We start from the raw sequence: 25,971 nt of genomic DNA, 5'->3' as shown, positions 1-25,971 counted from the left end.
GTAAGTGATCAGATAGAAGCCTTGCTTTATAGTTAGCTTGATTAACTCTATCTTGAGGATGTGCAGACATTAAAAATACATTTATCCTTGAATAGGAATCGTGTCGATTTGAATAAAAAGAATAATCTCCATCTCTTGGATGAATTCTTCTCTATATGTCTACTAAATTCAAATCCTTCATTAATGCTCAAGTAGTCTTCACAGCCTTTGCTCTTACTACTGTTCTGGATGATCGATCTAAAAATAGATCTAGTCAAAAACTGAAATCCACACCTATTAAACTGTGCTCCTGCTAAGTTAAGAAATGTATGAATTTTTCATCATCTACAGGTGCATACACATTCAAACAAGTCCAAAGTTCTGAAAAAATTGTAAATGTACTATAACATATCTACCTGCAGAGTCAATAATTGTATTTTGTATCATGACTGAAAGTGTTTTCTTTATCAAAATTGCTGTTCCCCTTTGCCTTTGAATTAAATGAAGAGGCTGTGACATATCCCATGGAGTCTCTTTTTAATTTTTGATGTTCTGTTTCAGTTAAATAATTATCTTGTAAGAAGGCTACATCTACATTTTTTTTAGTATGTGTCAATATTCTCTTCCCCTTCACAGATCCATTCAGCCCATTAGCATTAAAACTAAGAAAATTCAATAAATTACTTATTTGTATTCACTTTAATCCAAGACCAACAACCTTGTTCCTTCCTCCCTCTCCACACACCTCCCTGATTATCCCAATGTTCAATGTATACCATGTTAGGGGTCACTCTCCTCGGCAGTTGAGGTAGAAAATTAAGATTTTTTTACATAAACAGATTAATATTGCAATCAATAAAATATTCAAAAATATGAGATAAAAACAGAAATAAAAAACATTTAATGTTATTTAAATAATATACATTACCAACACCCTCAATTTTAAGGGCTGTGGCTGTTGCCACAATGGCAGTCAGTCCATAAAACTTCCAACCTCCCAGATATATACCATTATCAATCTTATCTATACAAAAAGAAAAACTTATATAAAAAAAATCACTTTGGATTAATCAGAACATTTTCAAACATACTGTTGAAGCTGAACTGGTAGAGTTTAAACCAATTCTTCTCCATGAATATGATCGTTAAAAATCTGTTCTGTCCTTCTTGTAAGAAAATCTTCAGAGTAGCTGGATGGCACAGAATGAACTGATATCCCTTTTGCCATAAGGCATGTTTCAGTGTTAAATGCCTTCCTCTGCTTCATCAATCCAAACATATCTTCACTCCATGGAATTCCAATGGACCTTGTTGTTCTTTGGCACTTTGCGCTGCCAGAGCCAATATTTTTTCTCTATCTTGATGTCTAAGACATTTTATAAGTAGAGATCTTGGCTTCAGATCTGAAGGAGGTCACAGTCTCAGGGCACTATGTATGGTTTAATTTTCAATAACATTTTCAAACTTATCATGTCCCAGGACATCCGGAATTCAGCGCTGTAAAAAAACTTATCGCATCATCACCTTCTTCAAGGTCAACAATTTTAATATTATTTCTTCAACTAAAATTCTCTAGTAGGTCAACTTATTCTCCAAAGTTGCTTCTTTTAATTAGCCCATGCATCAGTATCATTCTCCACTCTCACCATTCTATCCTATACATCTTACATACCACCTTCCACAGACTCTCATCAACCTTATCCAGTTTATTTTGCCATTTCTGAACAATGGCAAAATATTTCCTCATTCTATTATCTGAGTTTTCATATTTGCTTTTATTTCTTTCAATTCTTTCAGGAGCTGGGCATTAGTGTATTCTTCCTCTTGTAATACTTTCATTTTCCTACCTTTGTCCTGAAGAACTTTCATCTGCCTTGTCACCTCTTCTTCTTGATCTTCCTCCTCTTTTTCTTTGCCGCTGGCCTGCGAATGTGACAAAGAGATCTCCTCCTGCTCAAGATATAGCCTCTGGTACATATCTGCTGGCTCTTCCCCTCTGCGCATGCACTTCTATCTATGCATGCACAATTCAACATCTTCTTCCTTGACACCATCAACCCATAGTGACTATTGTGATGGCACTGTGGAGCAGTGAACGGCCCCCATATGGGCGCAGTTCACCTTGGGCTGAATCCTCACCTCAGCTCATAGATCCATGGAGACGGTAGGCCTTTTTTGTTTATCTTATCATTGATCCATCTGCGTTCACAATGGGTCAACTATGGTTTTTCCTCTTTTAGATGATATAGTTAGAATGGTGTATAGAGATTGTAAAGCAATTTTTAATAGTTTAAGTGAATTTCACTTTACCTAATTAGCATTTTTTTAAAATTCCCTGGAGAGTCAGAATTCCAAGTCCATCACATGAAACGTTCCCCTCCCCACCCCAAATCTACAGACTAGAACAAAGTATTAGCAAAGCATTTGACAACTTTCAATTTCCAATTCTGTAACCTGCTAATATCTTAATTCTTCATTGTGATCTTACTGAATAAATTCAAACCTTTATATTGAATATGCTGTGAACTCCAAACCTGACAAGATTCCACAGAACTTATTGTTTGCGTTACTCTTGTTGCCATCCCTTCACGACCCATTTCCATTTTGAAACCCTTCAGTGACTCCATCTCCAGAACCCTCAAAGACAGTGTTTTAGATCTCAACACGATGCAAAACTCTCTCTACATATCCCTTGTCTTTTGCTCAGTTTGTCTCTGTGTTGCCTGCTCCTTAAACCATTTGCTATTCTTCCCTCCATTTAATCACTCTCATCTTGCATGATCAGAAGACCACTAATAAATCTTCTACAATCCCTGAGATTAATATAGAACATTACAGCACAGAAACAGGCTCTTCAGCCCTTCCAGTCTGTGCCAAACTATTATTCTGCCTAGTCCCACTAACGTGCACCCAGTCCAGAGCACCTGTCCAAATTCTTCATAAATGTTAAAATTGAGCCCACATTCACCACTTCAGCTGGCTGCTTGTTCCACACTCCCACAACTCGCTGTGTGAAGATGTTCCCTCAAATGTCCCCCTAAATTTTCCCCTTTCACTCTTAACCCATGTCCTCTGGTTTGTACCTCACCTACCTTCAGTGGAAAAAACCTATCTACATTTACACTTAATTATAAATAGCTCTATCAAATCTTCCCTTATTCTTCTATGCTCCAGGGAATAAAGTCCTAATCTGTTTAGTCTTTCCCTGTAACTCAGTTCCTGAAGTCCGGGCAACATCTGAGTAAATCTTTTCTGTACTCTTTCAATCTTATTGATATCTTTCCTGTAGTTAGGTGACCAAAATTGCACACAATGCTCCAAATTTGGCTTCACCAATGTCTTATACAACTTTATCATAACATCCCAACTCCTATATTCAATATTTTGATTTATGAAGGCCAATATGCAAAAGCTCTTTACAACCCTGTCTACCTGTCACGCCACTTCAAGGAAATTATGTATCTGTATTCCCAGATTCCTCTGTTCTACCTCACTCCTCAGTGTCCTACCATTTACCGTCTATGTCCTTTCTTGGTTTATCCTTCCAAAATCCAACACATCACACTTGTCTGCATTAAATTCCATCTGCCATTTTTTCAGCCCATTTTTCCAGCTGATCCCGATCCCTCTGCAAGCTTTGAAAGCCTTCTTCCCTGTCCTCAACACCTCCAATCTTTGCATCATCTGCAAAACTGCTTATCTAATTTACCACATTATCATCCAGATCATTAATGTAAATGGTCCCAGCACTAATCCCTGAGGCACACCACTAGTCACAAGCCTCCAGTCTGAGAAGCAATCATGCACTACCACTCTCTGCCTTCTCCCATATAGCCAATGCCAAATCCAGTTCATTACTTCACCATGAATACCGAGCGTCTGAACCTTCCTGACTTACTTCCCATGTAGGATCATGTCAAAGGCCTTTTAAATGTCCATGTAGACAAAATCCATAGCCTTTCCTTTATCAACTTTCCTGGTGACCTCTTTGAAAAATACTATAAAACTGGTTAAACATCACCTACCACACACAATGGCATGTTGACTATCCCTAATCAGTCCACGGCTATCCAAATACTTGTATATCTGATCTCTCAGAATACCTTCTAATAATTTACCTACTATTGACATCAGGCTCTCCAGTCCATAATTTCCAGGGTTACTTTTGGAGCCTTTTTTAAACAACGGAACAACATAAGTGACCCTCCATCCTTTGGCAGAGAATTCCACAGATTCAGTACTCTCTGGGAAAAGCAGTTCCTCCTCATTTCCATCCTAAATCCACTCCCTCAAATTATAAGCCACATCCCCCAGTTCTTGTCTCATCTACCAATGGAAATTATTTCCTAGCCTTTAATAATTTTATTTTTCTATAAAATTCTTGATCATTTTTCATATCATGAAATCAAACTGCTGAACCTCCTCTGTACTTGCTCCAAAGCCAGTAAATCCTTTCTCAAGTAAGACCAGAACTACATGCAGTGGACCAAGTGGAGCCTCAACAGTTTCTTATACAACTGAAACAGAATTTCCCCATTCCGAAATTAAAATAATTTAGCAATGAAGGCCAACATGCTACTTGCCTTTGTGATTACCTGTTGTTCCTGGAAATCAAACTTCGACAATTCATACAGAAGGACTAAGTCCCTCTGCACAACAGTATGGTTTCAGAGACCCCATTTTGCTTCTTAATGTCAATCAAAACAGATTCTGACCAGCCTCTAATATAGAATTTTTGTTTGAAATTCAAACTCCCACCCCCCCCCCCCCCACCCCCAATTTCAGGTAGCCATCCACTTAATATCATAAATTCAGTCTTTCTGGAAGACAGCCAACTCCTGAAACATGAGTGAAACATGGAAGTTTGCAGACACTGCGATTGTAGAAAAAATACACAGTAAATGCTGGAGGAACTCAGCCGGTCTCACAGCGTACATGGATGTAAAGATATATTACCAATATTTTGGGCTGGAGCTCTTCTTCAAGGTAGCTTCAACTAGTTCTTCCACTTTCATGTGATTTTATTTGCATTAAAATCAATGGATCAACTGGACAATGATTCAGCAAATTGTTTACCTAACCCAGATGATGGAAAGTCTGCAGATGTTTACACAAACCTCCTGGACTCTCTGGAGTTCACTGTCTAAGCAGATCCCAGGTCATGTGAGGCTTCTGAATTTAGTGTATTGCCGCAGTTATAGAAAAAAAGCTTAGTTGCTATCCAAGCATCACAAACAATGTCACCACTCTCCATGTTATTTTGGATTTAAATTCCCGAAAACTCTGTAAGACTATGTCACCACAAATCAGAAACACCCATTTATCATTCTTCGTTTTCTTACCATAATTCTACATTTCTTTGCCATAATTCTTTCACTTCATCATATATTAACCCAACACTATGCATAATTAAAATGATAGAGTACACATTGTGTCATGTCAGTAATGATTACCACAGAACATTTTGTTATTATATCATGAAAAAAGTTTGGAAAATAGGAGAAGATCATTAGTGCATCCATCACAATCAATTGTCAGAAGTTTGGAACTTTTGCTTCGCGTGACTTCTCTTTTTCAATATTTTTATTGAGTTTTGTAAGTAAATTGTACATAGATAATAATGTATCCAACAAAGTAGATATACTATTACATATAGCTACAAATAACCTATGATACATTGAAGAAGACAAAAAAGAAAAAAATAAAAAAATATTATGCTAATAATCTAACCTCTCCCTTGTGAAATTATTGGTTGAACATGTGTGTTCCACTACTGAAAAAAGGAAAACAACCAAACCATAAAAACAGGATCTAAATAATCTTGTAAATTATGAAAATAATTAAGGATCCGATAAATTTACAGAGTTAAAATTGTATGACTCTTCTACTTTACACACAGTTAAGTAGATTAAAGCAACAGTTCACAACTGAATTGAAAACTTTTTGTCAGAAACATCTAGCCCGGCTAATGTCATTCTGTATGCTGCATACATCAAGAACCTTCGTGCCAAATCTCAGAAAAACTGGTTTGGTTATTACAACAACAATTCAACTTGCATACTGTTTACTATAACCATCATATGGTGAGACAAAACCTTGAAGTCGTGTCTGTTGGGAAGTGATGTACAAATTGTTATTGCTGATGTGATTAAAAGTAGGAGGTTTGAGGAATAAACTTTATGTACCATCTTGACAAATGAATCATTTTTATTTACGTAATTCACAAATATTTATAATGTGAAGGAAATCCAAGTACTAAACATAATCATATGAAATAAGAGGACTTAAATGATGATTGGCAATTGAAGTACTGTGGAAACAATTTCCCAATGACAAACCTGCATTTGTTATTGGCAAGATGACCTTTCAAAAAACTTTATTTTTTTTAAAACAATTTGTATTAGCTCACACTAAAATTTCTGCTATGCCTACCAGAATTAAACAGGTAAGTTGGACAGTACACCATTTCTGAAAAATGCAAAACAATAATTCCTACCTAGATATGGAATACATGGAGTCATCTTCAAACTATTAACGTAATCCCTGAGCCTCTTGTAATTATCTTCTTTAGACACCAGATATTCTAATTTTTCAAAAGTTGTTTTATCTTTTCTACTCAAAAGCTGGGAAAACAAAATTATGAAAAATAAACACAGTGTAGCAGTTAGTAGCTGCACAACAAATTAAACGATGGCAATATTCTGTAAATATCTAATAGCCCATTATTCTTTCTCTAAAGAGATCTAGGTATTATGGGAGTTAAGGACACTATTTCCTTCCTTATCCCATGATAAGATGCCTTCCTGAACTATTGAGAATAGATTTTCCATATTTAAGCACACTAATCAAGAACAAACAGTAATTTGGTTCCATCAGAATAAGAAACAACTCCGCAAGGAACATATAGGTAGCAACGTTCACGTGTATCTGGCAGTATTCTCCCTGAAAGTGGGGGACATCAATGTCAGAAAGGATTTGAAAAATAGCTTGATAAATTGTTGCTGTATATCTAAAAGATGGTACACCTGCATTTGTTGGAGGGGGTTTATGACAATTTGGAAGACTGTTGCGCCCAAGACAGAGTTGCACTTCTTGAGCATTGTTGGAGCTCTGCTCCTGATGTGTACCCAGGAATCTGCAGATACCCAACAGCTGGTGGGAACATGGCCCTATGAGAAGGATGCAGAGAGATTTCAGGAGGATCAAGGTAAATTAATTGAATGGGGAAAAACATGGCATACAAAGATGTGAACTGATAAATAATAATGGAAGACACGTATGGTTTACCTATCTAAACACAAATATAATTTCAATTCCAATGAATTGACCCTGACTGGCAACATTTCTTTGTATCTGCGATCCTTGTTCTTCAAGGTGATATTCTCATTACAGAAGAGATGCTACACAACTTAAAGCACATAATGGTAGATAAGTTCCCAAAACCTAATCAAGTGTTTCCAAGGACCATGTCAAAAGCCAGTTAAGAATTTTCAACAGCACTGGCAGTATCATTCTTTTGGGATGGGTGAACTGCTAAAAGACTGAAGAGTGGCTAACGTTGTATCTTTTTTTAAAAAAAAAGTTCCAAGGGAAAGACAGGGAACTTTTAGCTTGTGATCTTGGGGAAGTTACTGGAGGAAATTCTGAGGGGTAGAATCTATACATGTTTGAAATTGCAGGGACCGATCAGGTATTGTTAATATGGCTTTGTTCATGCAAAATCATTGTCACACAAATTTGATCGAGTATTTTGAAGAGGTGAGCAAGAAGATTGATGAGGGCAGGATGGTGGACATAATCAAAATGACTTTAGCAAGGCCTTCAAAAATGTTTCATATGCTGGCCTGGTCCAGAGGACCAGAATATGTGGGATCCAGTGTGAGCTGGTCAATTGAATGCAGTATTGGCTTGATGGTTGGATTCAGAGTTTGGTAAGGGAGGACTGATCGTCAGATTCGAGGCCTGTAACCAGTGGTGTGCTGCAGAGATTGGTGCTGGGGTCCACCGTTGTTTGTCATCTACAGTGCCCTCCTTAATTGGGGCTGGCACAGTTATCATAGCCGTTAACGCAACACTGTTACAGCATCAGCAATTGGGACTGGAGTTCAAGTCCCGCGCTGTCTGTTAGGAATTTGTTCCCATGTCTGCGTGGGTTTTCCCTGGGGGCTTCAGTTTCTTCCCACCCTTCAAAACATAGAAGTAAATTGGGTATAATTGGATGGGCCGGGCTCATTGGCCCAAAGGGCCTGTTGCTGTGCTGTATATCTACATTTTATTTAAATGCAATTTTTAGGACAAAAACATTTTTTCCCTTTATTTTCCCCTGGATTCCACAGTTTTAAATTTGTAATCAAATTTATATGTGATTAAAGTGCATATTCCTGATTTTATTAAAGGTTATTTGTAATCATTTTGATGTAGAAATTACAGCACTCATTTTGGTGTACCATAATATTTTGGACATAGCAATGGTATATGTTTTCTTTTCCAATTTTTTTAATTAATTTTAAATTTAAGCATATAAAAGAGAAACATAATATATAGAACGCGAGGTTACAGATTATGAATCAAATAATTAAACATTATAAACAAACAGCACTAATTCCCCACACTCAAATAATAAAAACAATAGAAAGATATAAACTAATAAACTAATCCTAAATTAAATGAATAGCCTGACCCATAACCTAATAGTGGAGATTAGAATTTGGAATGCCTTAAAACAATAAGATTCAATAATAAACAAGAAAATATTCCATAACATGAATAAAAATATTTGACATGAAAAGAAAAACAATCATAAAACATAATGTATTAAAGCAGGTTTAAAAATCATGAAAAAAATTCATAAACAGGCACCACATTCTATCAAACTTAATATCAGTATCAATTATAGCACATCTGATCTTCTCTAAATTTAAATAAGCTAAAGTTTGGCATATCCACTGGACATAGGTGGGCAGAATTGATTCTTTCCACCTAAGCAAGATAGATCTTCTAGCCAATAAGTGTTGTGAATGCAACAACATGGTGATCAGATGATGACAAATGTCTACCTTTCATCACCACTCCAAATAATGTTCTAATTGGATTCGGCTGTAATAACAACTAAAATAGTTGATAAAGTGTTAAAAAAAATTCCAAAAATGACAGGAAAATCCAAAGTAAGTGAACTAATGATGCCATCCCATTGTTACACCTGTCGCAAGGAGATTGACATCTGGAAATATTCCTGCAGAATTATCTTTAGACATGTGCGTTTGGATAAGTGAATGACGGGTGCAGACTGAGGATGTATTAACAAGTTTAAAAATCCTTTCCCACAAATCATCAGAAATAATTAATTGTAAATCCTATTTCCATGCTCTTTTAATCTTATCAACTGGACCCTGATGTAATTTCAATATAATATCATAAATGTGAGCAATTAAGCCCTTCTGGGAAAGATGCAAGAGAAAAATTACATCGACAGCATCTACTTCTTGAGCATAGGGGAAAAGGCATATGTTTTGAAGTAGTCATGCTTAGTACTTTATTGCATATCTCTGGGATGCAATGATTGAAGTCTGTGATCCATAGACATCACCAGGTGTCTTCTCTGGTGATGCCCTGCCAGGCCTCAAATGGCCTTCAGCTCTTGCCTGTTTTGGGGCTTATCCCCTTAAGTTTTCTCTTCAGCATATGGAAGCCATGCTCAATTCGATTTAGATCAGGTACTTGGCCATTCAAGAATTTTCCAGTTTTTAAAATTGAAAAACTCCTTTGTTGTTTTTGCCATATGTTTGGGATCATTGACTTGCTATAGGATGAAGTGCTGCCCAATGAGTTTGGAGGCATTTGCTTGGACTTAAAGCAGATAAGATGTTTCTATATACCTCAGAATTCATTTTGCTACTGCCATCAGCAGTTGCACCATCAATGAAGATAAGTGGGCCAGTATCTGTGGCAGCCAGACATGCATTTTGAGAATAATGATCACAACTCTAAGTTTCAAGAAAGTTATAAGACTGAACCTTGTGGGAATCTACTCAATTAAAGAGTGCAAATTATGACACGATTAGGTAGGAGTTTGGTGGAATTATGCGAGTCCACAACTAACATGTGGGAGTCGTTTAAGGGCCAACTAATTAGAGTCCAAGGCTGGCATGTTCCAGTAAGGATGAAGAATAGAGATAGGGATAGGGATAACTAAATTTGAGAACTTGGATGACAAGAGAGATTATTAACCAAGTTAAAAAGAAAAAAGGAAGTCCACAGAGTTACAGTCTTATAGCATGGAAATGGGGTCACAAGCCTTGTTCCTCCATGCTGAACAATGTGCCATCCTGCTTTATCCCCACATGCCCGCAACAGGTCCATGCCCCTTCAATCCCTTTCTATCCATGTAATTATCCAAATGTTTCAGAAAAGAAGTTAACATACCTGCCTTTACCACTCTGGCAGCTTGTTTCATATGGCCAGCATCTTCTCAATGAATACCTGTCCCCTCATGTTCCCCCTCCCCTTCACTTTACAATTATGCCTCTTGTCTTAGATTCTACCTCTCAAGGAAATAGACTGTCATTTTTCACCTTATCTATGTCCCTCATGATTTAATACTTTTTAAATTTAAATTTAGACATTCAGTACAGTTACAGGCTAGTTTTACCCACAAGTCCACGTCGCCTAATTTACACCCAATTAACCTACAACTGTGGTACGTTTAAAATGATGGGAGGGAACCGGAGCACCCAGGGAACACCCAAGCAGACACAGGGAGAATGTACAAACTCCTTATAGATAGTGCGGGATTCAAACCCCAATCTGATCACTGGTGCTGTAAAGGGGATGAACTAACTGCTACACACACCATGCCACCCCCTGAATAAGATCCCCTCTCAACCTCCTACAATCTAAGGAAAACAGGACTAAATTTTCCAGTGTCTCACAACAACTCAAATTCCCTAATCCTGGCGACGTTCATAATCCTCCCGGAACTTTTCCAAATTTATAATATCTTTCCAAAAGCTCATCAACCATAAATATACATAATATTCCCATCATCAAAGAACTGTGTACATACAGCCTTGGTTTTCTCTGCTCCGTAACATTCTTTAGAGCACTGCCATTATCAGAGCAAGTCCTGCCCAATTCATTTATCTAAATACAGTACCTTGCACTTCTCAGAGTTGAACGTCATCTGCCATTCCTTAGCCCAACTCCCCATTAGGTCAAGATGCTATTGCAAACCCAGGTAATGTCAACCGCAGCATATATTTTTGTGTCATCAGCAAACTTACTCTCCTTGCCACAAACATCCTTGTCTAAATCATTTCCTTATACTACAAAAAAACAAGGGTGCAAGTAATGATCCCTGAGGTACTCAACTGAAAAACTATCTTCCAAAACTGCTTACTGATTCTTTTAACTCAACCAATGTTGTATGTACCATTGGCTTTCTGCCATATCCTATATGCCCTAACCTTCTATTCCAACCTACAATGTGAGACCTTATCAAATGCTTTACTAAATCCATATAAGTAGCATTAACAGCCTTGCACTTGTCTACCCTCTTTGTCACCTCTTCAAAAAATTCTATCATTCTCATGAGGCACAATTTTCCATGCATAAATACATGCTGGTTTACCCGAATTTTCCCTGCCCATACAAATGATGATAAATTCTATCTCTCAGAATCCCCTCCAGCAGTTTTTCTACCACTGACATCTGACTATGAGATCTGTGGTCACCTGGATTATCCTTTCAGCCTTTTTAAATATTGGTATCATATTTGCCATTCTCCAGTCCTCTCAAAATTCTCCTTTCTTCAGGGATGTGTAAATAAATCTATGTCAAGGTATACCAACAATTTCCTCCCTGCCTTCTCACAATGTTCTAAGATGCACCTGGTTTGGACCCAGAGATATATCCACCTTGATAAAATCCAAGACTGCTCACACCTCTTCACTGCTAATGCAGACAGGCCCCAGGCTATCTTTAGTTACCTCCCTCTCCAATCAATTTCCTTATCATGTTCTACAACGAGCACATTCACAAAATATTCATTGACTATCTTCCCCATCTCCTCTGGCTCTTTTTGTAGATGCCCATTCAGATCCTTAAGTTCATGACCTTTTTGTTTTTAAAACATTTGCAAAATATTTTTCAATTCTTTCTTACATTGTCAGCAAAGCCAGGTCAAAATATCTTTTAGCCCTCCTTATTTTCACTTTGCTCCTGGATTCTTTATAATCCTTAGGGTAATCCCTCGAATGTGTCTCCCTGCATCTGATAGATACTTTCTTTTTCTTTCTATTCTGTGCCTCGATACTTCTTGTTAACCAGGATCCATTCATCGAGCCACTTCTGCCCTTGTCCCGACTCTGAACTTGTTCATCCTAGACCTTCTTTGTCATATTTTTAAACATCTATTGTCTTCTTACTCTCCAGCATCCAATTAACATTAGATAACTTCTGCCTAATCATGGTGTTGCCTGATATAGGATTCTAAGAACCAATGTTACACTTCACCATAACTACCCTTCATAGAACTGAAGTCACTTGGCCCCACAGTGTTCCTATATGGATACCTCAGTTACGTGACCAGCTTCATTCTCCAGAACAAGGTCTATCTAATATTGCCCCTCCTTCAGTTGATCTATTCACATTGCTGGAAAAGGTTCTGCTGGATACACTTAACAAAAGTTCACACCATTCAATCCCCTCTGGCATTCCCAGTCAATGTTGGAAAAGTTGAAATTACTTACAATAACAGCTTTACAATTTTTATGCACATTAGCAATCCCTCAGCATGTCTGATCCTCGACCTCCCAGTGATTTTTTGGTGGTCAATAATAAATACCCATTAAGGTAATGACTCTTTCTTGATTCTTGATTTCTACCCACATTGTCTGACATGATATTTCTCCAGCAATATTCTCTCTAAAGACAACTATGATATCTTTGACTAAAATTGAAAACACTTAAGATCTCAATTCCCACTGTTCCTATCATATCTGTATCTATAATACCCCAGAAAATTTTTAAGGTTTGGTAGGCTAAAATAAAACAGGCCCTTTGAGGAAAATAAAGATGCCAAGAAATACTTCACCCAGGGCATCAAGAAAGCTAAAAGGGTTCATGAAATGTCCTTAGAGAGTAGAGTTAAAAGAGAATCCCAAGCACTTTATATTTACATGAGAAACAAGAGTCTATCCATTGAAAGATTGTCTATCCACATTAGGACAAAGGAAGGAATTTGTGTGTTTGAAATCTCACTAAGTGGACAAGGTTTTCACTGAGTAATTTGGTAAAAGGACATGAGAATAGCAATAGGAGCAAAGTGTGGAGAATGCTAACATATTAAGGCATTTTGAGATCATTACAGAGGTAGTGTAAGTTGTCCTTTGAAGGGCATGAAAGTCCTCAGGGCATGAGATATATTCCAGGTGAGTATAAGGAACAAGTGAGAAGATTGGTTGTCCCATGAAAGAAATGATATGGAAACTTTGGAAAGGATACAGAAGAAATTTACTTGGATATTGACTGGATTAACAGATATGAGCTCTGGGGAGAGGTTGGACAAACTTGGGTTGTTTTCTGTGGTGCATCCAAGGCTATGGGGAGATGTGATTGAAGTTTATACAATTATAAGAGGTAGACAGACAGATTTTTTTTCCTCTGGGGTAAAAATATCACACACCAGAGGACATGCATTTCAGGTGAAAGGTGGAAAGTTTTTTTATACACAGAGTGGAAGGTGACAGAAGCAGGCTGACAGGAGTAGTGGTGGTTGCAGATACACTAGTAACATATAGAAGGCTTTAAGATAAGTCCATGAATATGTAGGGAAAATGTATCACGTACAAGTTTTAGTTTAATTTGGGCATCATTTTCACAGATATCATGGGCCTAAATCCTTGTTTCTCAGAAATATTGTTCTATGATCTTTATTGGTTCCCTTCATTGCACTCTGTGGAGCATCCAAAACCATCAGCAAGTCTAAAACTCTTACCACAAACATGTGTCTGAGAGATACTCAAGTCTGAACAATTTGACATTGGGAATTCAGTTCTGAACTGCAGGACAATTAAACAAAGACTCTACTTGACAACACTTTAAGACTATTCCTGGAATAATCAGAAAAGATAAACTTCTGTTACGTTTCTGAATCTCAGATTAATTGCAATAGTCTTATTTTATTTTATCTTATTTTATTGCAAGCTAATGGCATTTCCCGAAGCCACACAGGAAATGAATGTTGTTTCTCTTTAAGGCCTATGAAAGGAATAATACTGGAACCTGGCACCAAGTTTAATCATGAAATTAATGCTTGGCTGAAGCAAACACTAATTATCCATGCTCTGTTTTTCTAGGCATAGCCAACAAAACTAGAGCAATGAAAATGAGGATGCATGGCTGACTATAAAAGGAAAAAAAATTCAAAGAGCAAATTAGTGATGGAGAAGAGCAAGGAAATAGTAAAAGAATGTAAGTCAACAAATCAGTAAGACCTTGGGTAAATAGAAATTTGATGCAAGAGTTTTAATGAAGTCTTCAGACATCTCAGATTAAAAGTGGAAGACTGGTGAGAACAATGGAACAATTGACAACAAATGAAGACATGGATAACTCAGAAGGGCTGAAGCAGGACTGGAAATGTGCAAAGCCATGGGGTAGATGAAGTTGATGATGGAGAAATCACTATTTCATCTCTTGGCCCAAAAGAACTTTCATGCCAACAGACTGGAAGAAAATTGGCAAGGGAGAACAGCATCACTGATCAGGAAAAAGACTGACTCATAAATTTTAGTCATATAATTAGAGATAATTTCTGTTCATTCAACACTGCATGTTAAACAAATATTGCAAATTAGTAGCTGACATAGTGAGAAATGGAGACACCTGCTGATAGCATTCATGTGGAGTTCAACACATCTTCAAATGATGATGATGTGCATCATAAAAATTTAAATAAGAAAGAGCCAATAACAAGTCCTTGGGGAAACTTCAGACACATGGATTCAGTTATTCTAGTACATGCCTTTTGAGTTTATGTCAGCCCAGAAATGTCACAGCCCTCTTTCCATAAACTTAGGCACAAGAGAGCAAAGTTTTATCTTTGCACCTGATGAATGTAAATCACATTGTACCACATTAAAGGAAAGCAATGAACTCCTTGCACTAAATTATGTAACTACTGTTACTTTTTGCACTTTCAGTCCAAAATAATATTTCTACCAAATGAATGAAACCAGAAGTTAAATTTTGAGCTGAATGTATTTTAAGGGAATAGCTAACTAAATTTGTACATGTCAATCTTCCTGCAAAAAAACACAGGAGGAATCCAAGTTACACAAAGATTGTGGACTTCCATTTGCTCAAAAAAAAGTTTCATGAAATAACACCTTCTTAAAATTTAACTTTTTCTATATTCTAGGTCAGTATTCTGAAATTTTAACTCTGTTTTGTCCTCCCCACGTGACAATTTTTAAAAATTTCCATTTCACGATAGTGCTTATTTTTTTAAATCACTTGTTACATGAACTCTTTGATGTTCATAAATATGATTTACAGCACTTACTGCCCATGTTTTGGTCAGCCTGAAAATGGGAGCACTCTGCAATCCAGACACGACAGCCATTAGTGCATGGAGGTTATTCAGCTCATACAATTTCTGCAAATGAGATAAATGTGCAACAGGTGTAAACAAGAATAAAACTGAAACCTGATTAAGGTAACTGGAATCATCAATTGTAGTATTGTACAATATGATATTTGCATACCTTTGCAGTTTTCACATAGTGGCTCAAAACTTCTGCTCTTATTTTTAGTGTTTGTGCAGTAAGAATTTCTCGGACAACCCAAAAGCTGACCTAAAGATGAAAAAAAAATTGAATTCTGCACAAGAAGATAAATCAACCAATACTGTATAAACTCACACAGTACCCCAACGTATCTACATCACACAAATGCTATCCCTCCAAATGCTTATTTGCTCATCTTTTAGTCCCTCGATCTTCAACTCTTGATTTTTTTTCCCCTGTAAATGAAATCTCTAGAGTATCATACTTAAATGAGATCACAGGAGCACATCAATCAAGCTTTTTAGCAAGAGGTTGCTTCCATTACCATTTTAAGTGATAATGACAAAATCTAGTCAAAGCCTGGACTTCTGATGGCCTTGGAGTGTGAAGGCATGTGAAAAATCACAGTTCAGAATGAACCAATTTCTCCTCATGAAGCTAGTGGGAGTGATGAATCAGCCCTTTGGTTGATAGGTGCAGAGTTGACTGCTGGGTGCCTGGGAAATTAATCTGAGGGTCTTGGAGTTAAATAAAGAATACAAATAAGGATAGGATGTGTGATTCAGCTGGAATGTAACAGTTCAAACTGATGGTGAATTTAGGTCTGGGATAAAAACAAAAAGGCATTCACATCTGAGGTCAAAATGAAATGCAAGGTCATCTGAAGGCCTATGAAAATATCCAATTCCATTTTCTGATATTTTAGTTCTACCAAATTTGTTGTTAAAAAATTAACTTATTTTAGTTTTTGATCTTTGAGGAAAAAAAAACAGGTGTCAGTGCTTTACCATTCCTCAGCACTGAAATGTCTAAATAGCTGAAAGTAAGGTTATTAATGGCTGAAGAAAACAAGCTATTGTGCAAATCATAAAGCGAAATTGGAATTACTGGTTGCCATGAAATCTCAAGGAAATAATTAATGGTTTGAAACTGCAAAACTTGTGCAGTTCAGTTTCAAAGTACACTTGGCTACAACCTCTCAAGAGCTGATTGGGCCAGTCTTATGCTTCAGCAGCACACGTTTATTTTATTTACGGCTGCTTCCAACTTAAGATAGTCTTGTCAAGAGAATCTTCAGTTAATAATTAGAAGAATGAAAGCACCTGTCATTTATGCTCAATACTGTACTGATGTTCATTTTTGTTTAACTGCTCAGAACTATAAACCGCTATAAAGAAACTGAGTTTCTTTATCTGAGTTAACGTTATACTTCTCTCATCAAAATACTCCAGTAAATCTTTGCCAAAACCAACAATCAAGCTGGTTCTGGCAGAAGCAAAGGAAAAATCAATAAATGTAGAAATAATCTTTTGTATTGGGATCTAATGGGTTGGGAGACTCAAGTTGGATCTTCTTTCTGAAGATCTTCTCAGAAAATTCACAGAATTTCACATATTTGGAGTGCATATTTTGAAAAACTATTATACAACAGTCAAACTGATTTCTCCTCAACATAGCCTTTCATACAAGGACAAGAGCTTAAGAAATTAAAAGCATGGTGGTGGAGCAGGCCGGGTGAACTCTGCACACGATGGGCCGAATCACCATAGCAAACAGCCAACGTGGCATGGAACAGAGGCTTTCCCCCACTGCACAGAAGTTCCAGGCATTACGACATCACTCCCGTGAGCCTGTCGCCTCCACTTAAAAAGGAATGAACGTGGTTTGAATAAACCGCAGTTACTGGTTTACTTGCTTGGTGTGGACAGCATTTATTTCAGCAGCTCTGCCTTTACCTATAGTGGTGACCCCAAACAGGTTCTAACCCACAACACGTAGCAAGATGAATCCTGCCGACTCGTCCACAGCCCAAGCAGCTGCCACCAACAGATCTCCCACAGCAGTTTACGCTATAAGCATCCATTTGCTGCCATTCTGAGTGAAACAGCCACACAGCTGGCTGCAACTTGCAGAATCACAATTCCAGTGCCGTGGACCCCACCACAGCAGCAAAGGTTACCCTGTTTATCAGCAACTCGCCCATGGTTGGCAAGTATATGATGTTTAAACAGTTTTTGCTCAAGTCATCTGAACTCAACTGGCACAAACGGGCCGCTCGTGTACTTAACACGCAGTGGCTAGGTGATCGCAACCCCTCAGAATTGATGCAGGAGCTAGTGGTCCTTGCAGACAGACACACAAATGCTTCCTGTTTGAGGCCTTGTTCCTTTCCAAATTGCCGGTCAATGTTGTCTCTTCCATCTCTCCAACATGGTCTTTGCTGAACCATACCTCACTCGCAACCACACTCACAAATGACTCCATGCGCAGCGGAAGCAACAGCACAAATCTCGGCCACCTTGTCTGCCCCCACAGCAGCCATCGCAGCAGTCCAGCCACAAGGCAGCAACCACAGTTTCAAAACAGCAGGGTACTGCTACTACCACCATCAATGGGGCCGCAATGCCCGGTACTGCATACTGCCCTGCACCTTCAAACCCAGTCCAATGTAGGGAAATGAGCAAGCCAGCTGCCGTTAGTGGCCTTGGAGGTTGGCACCAGAAAAGGCTAGCTTTATCTTTGTGACCAGAAGGTCCAATGGGAAGTCCTGATAGAAATCAATCTAGTTCTGCCCATGTTCTTTGAGCGGAAGAACAATGCCAGAGGTCTACCCCTACAGGCTACCAACAATTCAACCATCCCCACCTATGGGACACATAGCGTGACCATTCACACCAGGAACGTCGTTTTCAGGTGGGACTGTACCATCACCTCAGTAGGCCAGGCTCTCCTAAGAGCAGATTTCCTCCAGGCAAACGAACTCCTGGTCGACCTCAACCGATGCTACCAACTTCAAGGATTTCCCCCTCACACTGAGCCAACACACTTTGGGGCCCTTGGGAATCCATGCTGTTGAACAAAACAAGAACACCACAATGCTCACTGACTTCCCCGCTATACTGGCCCCCAACCTCCATGATGTGGAACCAGCACATGGTGTGCAACACCACATTGAGACCACCGGACCACCCGTGTACCCGCGGGTACAGCGACTGCCCCAAGATAAGCTCCTCCAAGCCAAGGCTGATTTTGCCATGATGGAGGAATTGAGAATTTTCCGCCGTTCCAACACCCCGTGGGCTTCCCCACTACACATGGTCCCAAAGAACTCCCTGCGAAGACTACCGCAGGCTCAATGACGCAACGGTACTGGACAGATACCCCCACCCACACATACAGGTCTTTGCCACATGACTCCAAGGTGCCCTGATTTTTTCCAAAGTCGATCTGATGAAAGGCTAACACTAGATCCCAGTGCACCAGGACAACGTCCAGAAGATGGCCATAATCACCACGTTTGGCCTCTTCAAGGTCATGAGAATGCCATTTGGGCTGAAAAATGCGGCCCAAACATTCCAGCACCTCATGGACATAGTGGTAAGAGACCTGGAGGGGATTTTCATGTATCTGGACAACTTCCTCATTGCCAAGCCCAGACGCCAGGATCCACAAAGAACATTTAAAATGCCTGTTTGCCCGGCTACAGATTTTCAGGCTAACCATCAATCTGTGCAAGTGCCAGTTTGGTTTGTCCACTATCAACTTTCTTGGACTTCTCCAGCAAAGGAGCAACACCTTTGCCTGACAAGGTCAAGTCCATTCTGTACTTTCCCAAACCCAAAACCCTCAAAAGCCAGCAAGAATTCCTTGGGATTGTGAATTTCTATCATCACTTCCTCCCAGGAGCAGCAGGCACCATGCAGCCTCTCTTTGATCTTGTTAAGGCAGGTAACACGGAGCCAACTGGTCTGTGGAGGCACTCCAGTAGACTAAATCAGCACTTTCCAAAGCCACATTCCTGGCATACCCAGATCCAGACTTACCCCCGTCGTTAACAACAGACACCTCAGACCAGTGCTGCAACAGTGGGTGGATCACCAGTGACAACCACTCGCTTTCTTCAGCAAACACCTCCATCCACCCAAGCTGAAATACAGCACTATTGATCGCGAACTGCAGGCAATGTACCTGGCTATATGCCATTTCTTGTACATCCTCAAAGGCCGAGTGTTCATGGCCTACACAGTCCATAAGCCACTGGTGCAGGCACTGGGAAAATTCTTGGACCCCTGGTCAGTGAGGCAACATACATCTCTGAATATACAATGGACATTCGGCGTGTAGCGGGGAAGCCCAACATGGTAGCTGACGCACTGTCCAGGCCAACGATCTCCAAGGTGACAGGTGGTATCGACACATCTTAGCTCGCCAAGGACCAGGCTGAAGATGCCAACACACAGGCATACCACAGAACCATCACCAGCCTACAAATTGAGGAGTTTGTGCTGGACCCAATAGGCCCAACGCTCCTGTGCAATATGTCTACAGGCCACCCCAGGCCAATCCTGCCCGCGACCTGCAGATGATGGGTATTCAATCAAGTGCATGGACTCTCTCATCCTTCTATCTGGTCAACAGTCCGCCTCATTTCAAATAGGTTCATATGGCACTGACTTTGATGCAAAGTTTCACTTTGGGCAAAATCCTGTGTACCATGTCAGAGAACCAAAGTCCATTTGCACACTAAAGGCCCAGTGCACGTTTCCCACCCACAGCAGATAGGTTCAACCACGTGCACATTAACATTGTAGAGCCCCTTCCCATCAGCCAGGGAATGAGGTACCTTTTCAGCATGGTCAACCGCTTTACACACTGACCAGAGGCAGTGCCCATGCTGGCCTGTGACATGGAGACCTGTGCAAGAGCCTTTACCTTACAGTGGGCCACCCGTTTTGGTGTCCCCTTTCCCACATAACTTGGTACCTGGGAGCCCAATTTACCTCTTCCCTCTGGGCGACCATGGCCAAATTCTACCTCAGCCAGCTACACCACACAACCGCCTACCACCCCCAATCTAATGTGCTGGTAGGAAAGCGCTTACACCACCATCTAAAAGCAGCCCTCAAATCATGGCTGCTTTGGCCCAACTGGATGGATGAACTCCCATGGGTCCTGCTGGGCACCCTCACAGCACCTAAAGAGGGCCTCCCCACCTCATCAGCGGAAATGGTCTATGGTGCACCACTCTCCAACCCAGGTGACGCCCATTTTGGCTCGGCGGAACCACCACCAAACGCCATGGACATCCTATAGCAGCTGAGGAACCACACCACCTATCCACATCCTACCACCACCCTCAGGATGCCAACCTGACACGTCCCACAAGAACTCAAAGCTGCGAAGATGGGGCAAACAAAGGGCCTTTCAAGGTACTGAGAAGGGAGGGTTTATAGACCCTAGACATTGGAGGCAGGCACGACAGGTTTACAGTCGACCGCCTTAAGAATGTCCACTTGATCTGTTCAGAGCTTTTCCCTGCCCCTACACTACAGCACCAGGGGCACCTGCCCAAAGACAATCTCCCATACCTCACCCAAAGAGACTGCGATTCTGGCGGGGGGGGGGGGGGGGGGGGTGGGTGATGTAGCGGGCTGAGTCAACCCGCACATTACGAGCTGAATCACCGTAGTGAACAGCCAATGTGGCAGGGCACAGGGCTTCCCCCACCCCCACCGTGCAGAAGTTCCAGACTATAGGAGCGCATTGCCAGGGGGACGTCCAGGCCTCACAGCGGCATTATAACATCACTCCCGTGAGCCTCTCACCTCCCCTTAAAAAGGAACCCGTGTGGTTTGTATAAATGGCAGTTTCTGGTTTACTTGTTTGGTGTGGACAGTATTTATTTCAGCAGCTCTGTCTTTAGCAGTGCTACAGTATATTAGGGCTACATTCATGGTATATTACTTAAAAATATCTTGTATCAAAAATACAGTTGGTTCATATTAAGCATGCTATCTAAAAAGAACACCACAATATTATCATCAGCTAATAGCTTTGACTAGTACAACAAATTAGTATTTCAAATGGAAAAAAAACACTATTGAGTGAGAGTTTGTAAAATAACATTAGCAAAACCAAAAATTGAATCATCACGCCTTGTGTCACCACTCTACTTTGGTTCCTAATAATGTTTTAGAATCATTCTTAAGATTCAGTTCTACCATTTTTACAAGTAGAATATGCTCCCTTAGTCATGATTCTCAGCCTTGCTGGTGAGAATACTTACCAGAGACTGTTTTTATTTATTGTCATCTTGAAAATTTTTGACGTTATCTTTCACCATCTCTCTACCAAGAGAACAGTCCTAACTTCTGTAGCTTCTCAAATAAAATTTCCTAAACTTCACAAAATTTGAATAAAACTCATCTGTAACTCAATACAATACTCAGAATTCTCTAATGGACTTCTTTGAGGACTGAAAATTTTAAATACATTTTCAAATATATTTCACACAATTTTTTTTGAGTTTATTTCCCAATGAAAAATTGGAGGAAATAAATGCAAAGAATTTTTTTGTGTGTTTAACAACAACACTGGCATATTTTACTGAATTGTGTTGCTGTTTCTTTTCAAATGTTTTGTCTTTCAGTATCTGAGCAGAGCAGTCGTCGTGAACATTTATTGGTCTTTTCTAATTGCTCTTAAACTTGTGGTAATGATGATCACAAAACTAATTACACATTTTCTTCAATAAATACCCATGTCAAAGTTCCACAGCTGCCACAAGGAAACTTGAGTTCCAATCTCTGGATGTTTATTCTGCAACATTCCTATATGCCTTAATGCTGTGCCAAGTGTCAATGAGCAGGAGTTGTGGTTTTCCAGGCTTTCTTTCACAATATAGTTTCCAAGTCAAAAGAAACGAACAGCATAACAATCCTGTTTATTGTGTGGCCATGTGTAATCGGAGGGTCATGTGTTTCAAATAAGCCAAAATAAAAAACTATACATCTTCACTATGGTAGACACCTATTCAGGTGTCATGAGACTGTGCCAACCAGGACATCACCATCAAGGGACTACAACGTGTCATTGACGAATGGAGTGCCATGGGAGGTCCAATCAGACCAGAGTTCCCACTTCACCAGCATCAAAGTCCAGAATTGGGCCGCGGAGAACGGCACCTCATGGCTGCTGCACATCCCTCATCTCCCACAGCTATCGGGGCTCAAGCGACAGATGCACACACTGACACCCACCCATACCTTGCAGGAGTAGCTCAGTGTGCTTAATCACCTGAATTCCTGACATATTGGTCAAAGGGGGAATCCCCATTATCTCACCATTTGGTCATCTCCGACCTGCCAAAATTGGAAGAGGAGGAACTTGTGGAGGACTTGGGGAAGGTATGGGTGTAGCAGCCAGAGGGACTGCTGAGAAGTGGGGAGATAGTGGCACGCAGACCAGGGAACATGTGTTGGGCTGCGTTTCCAGGCGAACCAGGCACGAAGTGCATACCTACACACATACTGACCCTGAGAGTGCAAATTTCCCTCATTCACAGGATGACTCATCTGCGGGTGCTGGAAGCAGTGATGGCGGCACAGAGCGGTGGTTGGATGCGTGGCTGATGAATAAGCAAATACAGCCAACAATTTTAATGCTGCCAAAGGACTGCTGTGAACACTGATCCCTGCTAACACTGAAAACAGAACTCTGAGGGGTGAGGGTGGGGGGGGGGGGGGGGGGGGGTGGGGGGACTGCCCTGCTCAGTGGTTTTCTAAATTCCTGTGTTGGGGAGATAATGATCGCCAACCAATTTTTCCCCACACAAAGTAACAGCCACATATCTGGCAATTCTCTGTGGGGTGTGTTGCTCAAGGGCAAGTCTTTCCCTGTGCAAAATCTAGTCAATACAAAGTTCCAACTTTAGGGTGAGTCCCCAAATGGTGAGTAGATATTAGGAATGTTTGTGCAGATGGTACAACCACCAGCACTGGTCCAAGCATTTGGTGGGAGTGTGAGCAGGAATGGTATCCTGGAAAGAGAAGGTCCGCAGCTGACAGCTCAGCAAAGGTGGCTGCTCCTTGGGTCGAGATGGTACACCCTGGATTTACAACTGCCGAGCCGACCCCTGGATCCCCATGGGACAGTAATGTGTGCCTCCATGCGTCTCATAAATCTGAAGGAGCACCCACATGAATGGCCACTGTAGTGAAGAAGCTGTCCAACGAGATGGCTGTGGTACTTCAGATATCCTTGGACTACGTGCTTGCAGACGAAGGAGGTACTGGCACTGTTGTTGGTAAGAAGCGCTGCACTTGAATTCTGGGCCAGTCAGGGAATACCAGTCACTCGCCAAATATGAGAGTCAGTGAACAAATTAAATGAGTCAGGGACAAGTACCTTGAACACAACACCCAATGGGGTAGCTGGTGTACATTTGGGACTCTTGGAAGTTGGTGGGGCACTATCATTCACTGGACCACTACCAGGGTCGCAGTCGGGTGGGCATCCATGGGCAATGCCCCCCAAACAAAGTATTGTGAACCCCCCCCCCCACTTACTCTCAGCCATTGCATCCCCCAAATGAGATATTGTGACCTGCAGCCTCGCATCACAGCAGGATCAATGGCCATCTTCATTACCCATAATCCCCCACACAGCTGGAATTGCTCTGCCAGTGCCAGGGAGACACGTATGCCTGTCACCCACAATGCATCACAGCAAGGTTGACAATACAAAGCAGGAGAAATCCCTGGGAGTCATGGGTGAAGATCACGGGGTGGGAAGGGTCCATGAAGCGGCTTGTGGCATTGCATCCACTCTGCAGTGCCGAGGACCTGTCGAACCGACCTCAGTCTCCAAACTGATGGAAGCTGTTCCCCTGCGCTGTCTTCCTACTTGCTGCCTGTCGGGAAAGCTGATGGAGAAGGTTCATGGTAGGCAACTGGTAGCTCTGTACTTTTACTTTACATATATTTGTTGCATATGTGTGATTATTGTGTGCTGTGTAGTGTGTGTATGTGTATTGTGTGTAGTGTGTGTCTGTAAGTTATGGGCATGTGCATGCATGCATGTGCATACACTGTGGTCTGGACAAACGCTGTTACATCTGGTTGCATATGTACAGACAGGTGATAATGAACTGAACTTGAAAGGCAGTGTAGAGAAATAAAAAAAGTCTCGCTTCTGGGACAGTTTATCACAGTCTATCACTAAATGCTAATAGAGGTCATAGAAACCCTCAGACATGCTCTGTGAAGTGTACACCTTGGACAGCTCTGGGATCCTGCGGATGCCCAAGAGGTCCTGAAGAAGACTAAGGCACATGTTGAAACAAGATGCCGATGATGGAAGGGAGCTCACAGGCATGCGCAGGGCAACACCACCACCACCCTGCCCCTGCTGAGCGAGATTTCAAAGATCAGATTGTGCCACCCGCTAAGACTTGTTCTGGTGCTGACCCTGCCATCAGCCTTGTTATAGTTGGGATCTACCTATTATGCTGTGAGTGCAAACTTCTTGCAACCCAAGTCAACAAGATATTTGAAACTGGACTTGAAAATTGACTTTTTCCAGAATCAAGGTTAAATTGTAATGGTTTGAATTTAATCTCTCTCTCACTCACACACATGCACGTGCGTATACATTTGCGCATAGTGGGATTTAAGTTTAGAGATAGGTAAAAAACATTATTAATAGTTTAATAAAAACTACTATTTGGAATTTACTATTGTCTGGTGAATTTTCCATTGCTGTTCCTTTGTTAGTTCGTAACACCAATGTATCAACTTTTGAGAAGCACAAGCCAACATTTGTATATAATCTTCAACTGAAAAATAAATCTACATCAATAAAAGTCAAATTATCTCATAAATATGAGTGGAATGATGTGTTTCATCTGAGATAAAACCTGAATGGATGAACAAGTGACTGCTATGTTGTCAAAACACAAGAAGAAATAAAAAAAGATAAATACAAGGAAAACTGGTTATTTTCTGTGCATATTCAGTAAAATATCAAAAGTATGAGACATCAAGTTTAAGTGAAGTATCCACACTTATGGAATCTATCCTTCAATTTATAAATGCAAACAACAGTTATTTATAAACTACATATGACTTCTTGTGCTTTCATTAAGTACACAAATTGAAAGCTTCACTTTTCAAAATTATGCAATTTAGAGACTTTTCCATTTAGCCTCTTAATGTATTACTTGACTTTCATTAACAGGGGAGGCACAGTTGGCATAGCGGTTAGTGCAAGGTATTTACAGTGCCTACAATCGGGACCAGGGTTAAAATCCCATCCTGTAAGTAAGTAGTGTACGTTCTCCCCGTGTATGCGTGGGTTTTCCCTGGGAGCTCCAGTTTCCTCCCACCGTTCGAAAAGTAGTGGGGATATAGGTTAATTGGGTGTAAAT

At 40.4% G+C, this 25,971-nt stretch overlaps 2 protein-coding genes across 12 annotated transcripts in view; one reads left to right on the top strand and one right to left on the bottom strand.

Moving 5' to 3' along the window:
• The window catches only part of angptl1a (angiopoietin-like 1a), a 91,120-nt gene extending 75,441 nt beyond the window's left edge, over positions 1 to 15,679 (top strand). The window contains exon 5 of the mRNA XM_069937729.1: positions 14,334 to 15,679. Coding sequence (XP_069793830.1) covers positions 14,334 to 14,380 — 47 coding nt within the window. The 3' untranslated portion in view covers positions 14,381 to 15,679. The remainder of the gene's footprint in view (positions 1 to 14,333) is intronic.
• The window catches only part of ralgps2 (Ral GEF with PH domain and SH3 binding motif 2), a 486,036-nt gene that overhangs the window by 238,012 nt on the left and 222,053 nt on the right, over positions 1 to 25,971 (bottom strand). For all 11 annotated transcript variants that reach the window (XM_069937722.1, XM_069937721.1, XM_069937720.1 and 8 more), the window contains 3 exons: positions 15,744 to 15,833; positions 15,542 to 15,634; positions 6,476 to 6,602 (listed from right to left, as the gene is read on the bottom strand). In XM_069937722.1, the coding sequence (XP_069793823.1) occupies positions 6,476 to 6,602; positions 15,542 to 15,634; positions 15,744 to 15,833 (310 nt within the window). The remainder of the gene's footprint in view (positions 1 to 6,475; positions 6,603 to 15,541; positions 15,635 to 15,743; positions 15,834 to 25,971) is intronic.

Source organism: Narcine bancroftii, chromosome 5, assembly GCF_036971445.1.
Source record: "Narcine bancroftii isolate sNarBan1 chromosome 5, sNarBan1.hap1, whole genome shotgun sequence".
NCBI classification, from domain to species: Eukaryota; Metazoa; Chordata; class Chondrichthyes; order Torpediniformes; family Narcinidae; genus Narcine; species Narcine bancroftii.
The sequence above is the reverse complement of the archived record's forward strand: the minus strand, read 5'-3'. Positions and strand labels throughout refer to the sequence as shown.